General features: G+C 32.3%; 2 protein-coding genes across 2 annotated transcripts in view; one reads left to right on the top strand and one right to left on the bottom strand.

Annotated features, from left to right (window-relative positions):
* The window catches only part of LOC130443727 (out at first protein), a 230,430-nt gene that overhangs the window by 10,652 nt on the left and 210,352 nt on the right, over positions 1 to 9,426 (top strand). The window lies entirely within an intron of this gene.
* LOC130443729 (juvenile hormone acid O-methyltransferase-like) lies at positions 810 to 6,054 on the bottom strand. Its single transcript, XM_056778493.1, has 3 exons — positions 5,622 to 6,054; positions 3,215 to 3,483; positions 810 to 1,084 (listed from the first exon to the last, which is right to left on the bottom strand). Exons 1-3 carry the CDS (start codon positions 5,978 to 5,980, stop codon positions 903 to 905), a joined length of 810 nt encoding a protein of 269 aa, XP_056634471.1. The 5' UTR covers positions 5,981 to 6,054; the 3' UTR covers positions 810 to 902.

The raw sequence follows: 9,426 nt of genomic DNA on the forward strand, positions 1-9,426 counted from the left end.
AATCTATGCCGCTTTCAAAGTTCTCTAGTAAGTGGAATAAATAGGGTTCATACCAGCAATGAAAATTTAGTGGTCCAAAAGGACCACCTAAGTTATGATTTAGTGGTCCAAAAATATAACGTGGTAGACAAAAGTAAAAAAATTAACATATGCATGTTACAAACACTTTTATACATATTTTTACGGCATATATAAATTCTTTTATGCAAAAACAGCACAGTAAATATAAAACATTGGTTTTTTTAAAAATATTTTGGGCGACAAATTTGTCGTCGATGTGTATGATTTTGGTGACATTTCTTGATGATTTGGCGACAATTGTCGCTATGTCGCCATGCTGGCGTGAACCCTAGGAATAAATATAACAGATAACTCAATTTAAAAATTATGTGGCATACCTCTATAAAACATTTCATTGAATATTTACCACGCTAATTGCGACTAAAGAATTTTTTGTTACTTAAACGTTTCTAATATCAATCTTGTGTTTTTTCTGTACATCATTACTTACATAATCCTATCCCCACTTTGTACTGCTCCTTTTCACATTTTTTTTTTTTTCGATTGAAGTTATGATTTATTTTTATGGTTCGGTGCCTCTGTATCGGTTTTCCGTTCTTGCAAGAACAACATAGTATAAAATTATTAGAAAGTTATAGTTGCTGTGGAAAGGCAGAGTTACAGATTCAACCTAGATGCAATATACCCCATGATACGATTTAAAACAAGTTTTCCATAGTATAAATAAGGAAAAACCAGTAAGGGACAAGGAAGACGTGGAGTTTTTTATAAATATTATAGAACAGACATTGAAACGAATCTTCAGATTATTATTTTCATTTTTTTTTCCATATTATAAGTATATATTAATATTTTATAATATATGTTATAGTTTTTGATATTTAAGTTTTATTAGCAACTACCACAAACATATTTCTATCAAATTTCCTAATCCATTTTCCATCGGCTGTTTTGACTTTCGTGGGACCAACTGATCTGCAATATTCTACATAATCTCTGATGTATTCTTCTTTGTCACTTTCAGGAAGTTCTGACAATACTGAGTTAACTGACACCAGCAAATCTACAAAAAAACCTTCAATAAATATAATATACAAGGTTGTCAATTAGGAAACTTAAAGGGTTGTCCAACCATAGTGAATGATGATTGTGAATTAACCTTTAACATCAAGGTTTTGTCATATTTTGGTAGAAAATTCAATCACAGTGAGAATAGAGCATCGCGCTAGCATTGTTTTTTATAAAAATAGGCGTTCAAATCAGAACGTATTTTGAAAATTTTTTGACAGCACTAACACTTGACCTTTCTTTCACCAGCGAACATTTTGCTTCTTAACATGCCCATTAGAAAAAACGTCGTCATTAGTAAATATTGTGCAGCATATTCTGGTTTTCAATTCTAACAGCTGTTAATAAAAAATTCGAACTTCTCTTTAAACTACTATTGAAAAATTTGTATTTTATGGAAGAGGTGAAATTTCTTTGACCTTAGGGCTTTGTTACTGCTTAGTGAGACATTCCCACTTGACGTGCTACACTCTGGAGAAATGTGAAGGTGCCTAAAACTTTTTTGCTGTTTCGTTCTAAACTCGCCATTAATTTCTTTTGTGTTAACGATGGATCTAGTTTTGCCAAACTTTGTAACGAATTCTAGTACATAATTATGATTTGTGTTGAAAACCTTTCCAATATCTTCCAAAACAAATATTTGACGTTGTTCTTGCGATCTTGCGCATTGCCCATTAGTAAAAACAATTTGAGTTCCTTGTTGAAGTGGAAACACCATTAAAAAATTATCAAGCGCACCCGCTAAACTATTTTTACAGGAAAGTGATTGTGGCGAATTTAAACTATGTGGGAAATGATAACTATATCAACAAAAAACTGTAGAATGTCTTTTAATATTTTCTTTGGAAACGAATTAAAATAGAATTTTATGCACCTAAGAGGTGAATCATAAATCAGTATCAAATAACATGTTTAACATTATCGATTCCAAAATAAAATCTTCAGTTTTGTTCCTCGAGTTTATAAAAATACATTTATACAAAATATATTTCCGCTCGTCATGAATTTGTTAGTCATTTTAATCAACAAAAATAAGGGAGGTAAAAAATATTTACCATCAAAGATAAAGATTTAAGCAAACCTCAATTTTCTTATAAAGATTTACGTTCCTGTTGGTATTATCTTGTGGACATGCAGGATTGTAACCATTTGTATACTTTTGAAGCAACTAAAGAATGAAAGTGTTACAGTAGCAACCAAAACTTTCGCTGGAAGAAAACCTATTCAAATAGACGGTATTAAGAAACAACTTATCCGATGCTAAACTACTCCGAAAACAAAATTCTCTTTTGTGACGGCTTGGTTTGAAAACAAACTTTACGTACAAATGTAAGGATAAGAACTGTGGATTTGGTCTGATTTAGTGACCAAAAAACATTTGACATATTTGAACACGTAGAATGATTGGAAATAACAGTGTTTAGATGTTAAAATATGATCCATAGTTTACTCTTTCTCGCAATATAATACAATGTAATAACACCAAACATAAAGTGGGTGAGTTTTTTATCAAAATAACAACGAGGAAGGTGTCTTCAACATGTACTCGCGGGTACTGGTAAATAAGTGTGTAGGAAATAACGTTATACAATTAGAGCTTCGCAAACGACACTGCTATTTTTGAAAATAAAATTGAGTTTTAGATCAAGTGAACAACCATAAGAATCAAATTCAAGGTTGTGAGCGAAATTCTGCTTCGGTTTAAATAAGTTGGAATGGGAACCGAAGATCAAATTATTAGTACTATTACTGAACAAAGATTAAATCAATAATAATAGTAAAGATCATTGAACAAACTAGATCAAACTAGAACAAACATGAAACATCGAACTCAGAATGAAAATTCCCAGGTGTAACATTTTTTCTATTCTGCTAGGTCAAGCTGGATTCTCGTCTCTAGTAGAAAATATCTTGAAAGGATTTGAAGGACTAACCATGTTACGATAGATAGAAATATAAATAATCTGTAATTTTGGTGGTGTTATGATACAGAGATATGTGCTATGTTGCAAGTAAAAGTTGTTGCGAGATGAGGATCTGGTAGAAGAATATGGATATAAGGATTTTAGATTGTATCTAGGTTGAGATAGGGTGAGAATTTTGATTGAAATAATGTATAACTTACTTTCCCATTCAGGTCCTTCATCAAATTCCCATGTTTCTTTTTCGGTATTATAAATTGCGTCTTTGAATCCAGCCGCTATAAAGTCTTGAGTGTAAGCTTCTAACGGATTTTCATGGTAGCAATAAGCATTTTCTTTGTGTTCGTATTTTCCCCATTTTGGATGAATTGCCATATTTTGCATTATTTTGTTTATTGGGGTGTATTCGAAAAAATTAAAAAACGTTTGTCCACCAGGTTTTAACATTTTGTGAATATTCACCAATGCTTTTCTGTGAAAAATAATATAATGTCTCAATTTTCTTTATATACGTAAAATTAATTTTGAAGAGAGATTATTAGGTACTTTATTATTTATTATTAATATTAATATTATATATATAATATTATATAATTAATATTAATATAATATTAATATTAATTCGTAATATTAATTACGAATAATACAGAAAATTTGTATCACTAAAGATCTTGGCCGACTTCTTTATTGTCGTTAATTGCCAAAAAACAAAATTTGAACAATCATTCATATCCACCCAGAGGTAGCAACATAGTTTTCTGTTCAGTATTGTTTCGCATCTTGTACATCCTTATTGCGTGCTGTTGGATTTTTAGTATATTACCGCCGGAATCTACAAAGAACAGCATTGCTCGGTATACCAACAAAGATTTAGCAACTATGAAAACACCTTCTCCAAAAATTAAAAACGGGCAAAGTTAGTGCATAATGCATACCAGACTTGGAACGCCTCGCGCCTGTCAGTTTAATTTGGAACCCATAACTTTGTGAAATTTAGTGTATAATCTTTTAAAATAAGGCAATAAAATAAATATATAATTTCAAGGACATCTATTGTAATTTCAGAGCAATGTTCAACAATGTGTATAATTCTACACAAGCTGGTAACTTTGATGACAAACCTGGTTACAAAGACGCGACATTGACGAGACATTCCTAGATAAAAGAAGATACTAGCAGGCGATTCTCGGCTATTCAACGATCGGAAAAACTCATTTGCCTGAAAGAAATGGCATACAAAATGCATTCAGCAAGAAAATCATTCTAAATCTATATCCAAGGCTAGCGAACCTTAGAAAATTGAGAGGCGTATCACCTTTAACAAAATGTTACCTTATATAAAAACATATATTTAGTTTAACAGTAAAGTTAGTACTATGTTACCTTTTTGATTAAAATTAATAAGAAATATTAGTGATTTTTTTTACTTTATCAATTTATTATTTATGACTTCCAACAATTTTATACATTATTTATTCATATCAAAAGTATATAGTTATTTAGAGTGATACTTGGGCTGCATTCAAATTACACAGACAAAAATTTATTCTGTTGTATTCGTTATAGTCCACAAATTCTATAATCAAGAGAAAACTACCAGTCATCGAATCAGAGGGCATGGGTCGCGCTGGTTTTTTTTTCAAAGAGCGACCATTTGAAGTTTGTGTCTCGAGCATCACTACCTTGATACCGATGAAATACCATTGAAAGAATTGATAGACTGACGCTTTGAACTTCGGTCAAGGATATGGAGGTGATTATGGTGACATCCATTAAATTATGGAGGAAATTGTAATAATTGCGAGTAAGTGGAGGTGATGGAGTTTGACATTGAATAATAATGGAACGTCAATATGAGTTGAAGCTGCAAGAAATCTTGAATTATCAACATCTAGAATCTCAGAGAAATGTGCTTACTTCTGAAAAAGAGAAGCAATGCCGACATCTGAATTACACATAAAAAATTACTATTGTTACCTCTGGTACATAATGAAAGGAAAAGAGAGATTGCGACTTAGGTTTATTTTAAATTGCATCGGATTCTTACTTCAACTGATTTGTCTAATTTCTGAAAATAAGTTCAATACATTAGAACTAGTTGTTGATACGTGTATATACTCAGTGGATACTGATTTTGTATTCATTATAAATGGTACTAACGAGTGACAGGAATAATTTTATGAATTAATTTGACTGTATCACTTCTGCAGATAACAAATTTCATTCGCAGAATTTCAAATATATTTATCTAGCATTATAGTAGGTACTTTTTTAAGGCATATAGAACTTACTAAAAGATAACTTTAAAACGAACTGTCACCTAAATATATTATTATTATTAATTATTTAATCGTCTATGAAGAAATCTATGAAGAGTCCTCATATCAATACGATCATACCTCGAGTACAAGAAGAACCGTCAAGAAATCTCTTTAGTCTCTTGATACTTGTACGGCGTGGCCTGTACCGCCACGAAAGTGCGATACTAGTTGAACACTGTCAGAGAAAGTTAATTAATTTCTTATTAATTAATTAACAAATACAAAGGGGGATTCAGAAATTGTTTACTTCACTAAAAATTATTAATGCAGAATAATAGAGCCGACATACCTTGGATCCATTAACATATGCAAAAAGAAAAATCCGAAAATGTGATCGAACCTATTTTCCAGCTCCTTCGGAACTTCATCCTCAACGACATCTTGTTTAAAAACTTTCAGTTTTGGTATAGTAACATTTCGTTCAATGTATTTTACGAAATTGGGTTCTTTGTCGGAAATGTGAAATTCTTTATAATCCTTCGGCAAAATAGGTAGTATAACCTGTTTAGCGTTAGTTCCATCTCCACAACCTACTTCCAAAATAGACTCGCTGTTTTTCCATTTCAGAAGATGCTTGTATTTCATTATGTGACTCATTGAAGTCCTCAAAGTTATTGTATTATTTTTTGTCCATAATTCTGTAATCATCTTAATATTCGTTTAGATACTTTCAATAACGCGTATTTATTACTACTAGTTTGTCTATATGAAAACCTGATAACTAATTGAATTTATAGGCAATTGATTGTATTAAAAATCAAATTGACAAAAAATTTCCTAAAAATACTTTATTTTAAAGGTCAAGTAGCGGTAATATGGTATGGTCTAATTATAAATGATAGCAAAAACAATCTCGCTTATCTTGTATGGAAAAAAGTGTACGTATCAATGTTTTGAAAGGATAACAACTACTGAAAAACTATTTTTCGAAGCTTGTTCAAAAAATTAAATTTCCAGAATCTTTATGCTGTAGAATAACATTCTGCTGACAAAAACCGGTAATTGAACGTCATAAACTGTCGAAAGCTCTTTAAGGTTCTTAAGGTGTTTTTATTTTTTCTACAGCTGTTTGCTGGTCGACAAAAAAAATCTTTTTGTAGGAACACAAAAATGAATGGAAACAAATAATTGTAACACGTAAGGTTTTTATGTTATATTTATAGAACCATATTCATTGGTAAAATATTACCTCTACTTTTTCCTTTTATGAGGGGCTGCACTTTCTCTTTTTAAAAACCAACGGTAATCACCCATCCCATTGTTCTTGATAGCGAATTTCGATTGTGGAACCTTTCACCCTGCTCATCACTGACAGCTCCCAAATTTTCGAGAAAAAATGTCATATAAGAATGGAGGAAATGAATTTTCAATGAAATTCGAGCACCAACGGATTTGTAGGGGTCTAGAAGTGCATCGACTAATTGTTGGTAGTTTGGATCCATATTGTTACCCAAAAATCCTTCCATGCTCTAATTTTCTTTTCTTTCCATTTATTCACTGCACAAAAGACACGCTACAACTAACACAGCACGCGTGGGGGCCCACTGCTTGTCTTTCTCCACTCTCCACTGTCACTTTCCAATTAAAGTACCAAAATATTTGAAATAAGGTTTTCACATTTTAGGAAAATGGTCTGGCTTGCTATTTCACCATAAGTTCTCCACAAATAAAGCAACATTTGCCAGGGGAAGCTTTGCAACTGCGGCGCGTTTGATTCCACATTTTCGTCTTTATAATCACTTTTTGCACTATAAACAGAGAACCACTTACTATGAAACTCAAAAAAATGCTAATTCTTAATATTATTTTTTTGTTTATTATTCTGAATAATACAGTTCAGGTATTTTTTCGGCCATAAAATTCATCGATATTAGCGGCCCCTTTATAAAATCATCTATCTAGTAATGTAAACAGGGATAACTAAGCTGTTGAAAAGTGGTACGTGTTAGTGCTTAACAAATATTTTTTCTATTATTGGACGGGTGTTTCCATTTTAAAAATAAAGGTCCCGCCTGTGTTACGAAAATCATGTCGACCAGTGATAATTCACAGTTTATATCCAACTTTTTTCGTGTATTTCCACATAAAAATAAAAAAAAATTCCTTCTACATCAAAAATGAAATTCCTGGAGAAATTACAGAAGCAGAAAATAAGCTACTACTCCTTTGCCTTCAAAATTTCCCGAAACTTGGTATATTCATACTGAACATTCTCTTCACTATTACCACTACACTAACACTCACAATTTCCCTCTCTGAAGTCGATCACTTAGTTATCGAAACGCTCATAAAACGTAATTTTGCTCTTTGGTGAAGTGGTAAAAAAAGCTAATAGGACATTTCATTTGTTATATTAGTTATTGGTTATATATTAGCACGGTGTTCATATAGATTTTTAGTTTATTACACTTTATTAGTTCAGCCGTTATATTACTTGATGCAGCCGATTTCCTTTTCTTTAATCCATTACTTGCGTGCTTTACTTTCTTTGCATATATTCCTAATGGGTAAGGCTTGAACAACTATGTTGTTCATATGATCGGATTCTTAAAATTTTTCCCGATCTTACTTGATTCGGAAAATAATGTGAGTGAAAAACATTAAGAACTTTTGCTGAGGTCATCAAGCATATTTCGGCACTACTCTAAATTTTAACAATAATTTTATGTTTTTTCTTGTTATAACGGTAAGGTAAACTTTTTCTTTGTGATATGAAATCGACGAAAACCTATCAATAGGGCATGGAACAAAAAATGAAAGAATCGTAAAACTAAAAACTGATCCGAATATTATGCTCCTTATATGTGAAGATCAATTTCCATTATCTTTTAAGCATTTTGTCAACAGTAGGAATGATAAGGGGATAATCTTAATATGCTCTGGCCCTGAAAAGTGAAAAAATAATCAATTTCAAGTCTTGTACCTAAGTTTATGCATTTTAATGAGGTCGTATACGAGGTCTGGCTAATAAATAACGAGACTGTGCGTCTAGAGGGCGCCCTAGACGAGTGAGGTTAAAAACGAATAGTGCATTTGGTATCTAGATATCTTGTCTATGCACGTCACAAAATATGTTTCCGTCAATATTATAGTATTTGTGCAGTAGCGGTTTGAAACGAAGTTGTTTTTCTCTCGTGCCGAAAACCATGTGTGAAGAAAAACCGGGGTAACGTATTAATCACAAATTTCTCGTAAAATTGATAAAAATTCCGACTGAGTGCTATAAATTGTTGCAAGAGGCTTATGGGGACAATTTTCTATCTTGTGCACGTGTTTTTGAGTGGTGTAAGACACTTTAGTGAGGGCCGAAAGAGCAAATCAAAATTCAAGGCAATGTTGATCGTTTTTTTTTCAACATTAACGGTATCATGATGACTGAATGGGTTCCAGAGGTTCAGACTCGAATACCCGCCGTACTCATCAGATTTGGCACCGAGTGACTTTTTTTTGTTTCCGAAGATAAAATCTGTTTTGAAAGGGACCCAATTTGAGTCCACGTAAGCGGTAAAACAAAAAAACGGCAGAGCTCCTAAAGGCCCTCGCCAAAGAAGACTTCAAGCACTGCTTTGAACAATGGAAAAAACGTATGGAAAAGTGTGTGGCGAGGGGAGGGGAGTATATTGAAGGGGAGCCTTCGAATGTAGAATAATTTTTATAATAAAATCCTCTTCCGTAGTGAATTTGGTATTAATTTTTCAGTTACCCATTTATTTGTAAATATCGAAATTAATGTCATGGTAATCGCCAATGCTACAGTTACAGTTTCCTTTTAGCATTATTTCATACAGTTTCACTACCTGTTACCTGCCAAAATAATCTTAGGCAAACGGAAAACTTCATAAGAATTAGGAATCATGGATTGTAGTCTTAACGTAACAGATTCAAAACTGCGCCACAGATCGCTAACCTCCTGAAAGAAGTTTCCAGATCACCAACAAGTGTTAGAAGCATTTGAAAATCTCTTAAAGGGGCTGATTTAAAACCTACAGAACGAAGAAAGTACTAATGCAACGTCAGTTCCTTCATCAACTATTTGAGTAGTCGTTCAGGGTTAGGGTGTTCTATGCGATAATTATTTTTGGATAGAATATTTT

Source organism: Diorhabda sublineata, chromosome 5 (assembly GCF_026230105.1).
Source record: "Diorhabda sublineata isolate icDioSubl1.1 chromosome 5, icDioSubl1.1, whole genome shotgun sequence".
In the NCBI taxonomy this organism is placed as follows: Eukaryota; Metazoa; Arthropoda; class Insecta; order Coleoptera; family Chrysomelidae; genus Diorhabda; species Diorhabda sublineata.

Coding starts and splice junctions, on each gene's coding strand:
- LOC130443729 (XM_056778493.1), bottom strand. CDS start 5,980: ATGATTACAGAATTATGGACAAAAAATAATACAATAACTTTGAGGACT. Junction 3,484..5,621: donor CATATGTTAATGGATCCAAG/GTATGTCGGCTC, acceptor TATTTTTCACAG/AAAAGCATTGGTGAATATTC. Junction 1,085..3,214: donor TGAAGGACCTGAATGGGAAA/GTAAGTTATACA, acceptor GTTTTTTTGTAG/ATTTGCTGGTGTCAGTTAAC.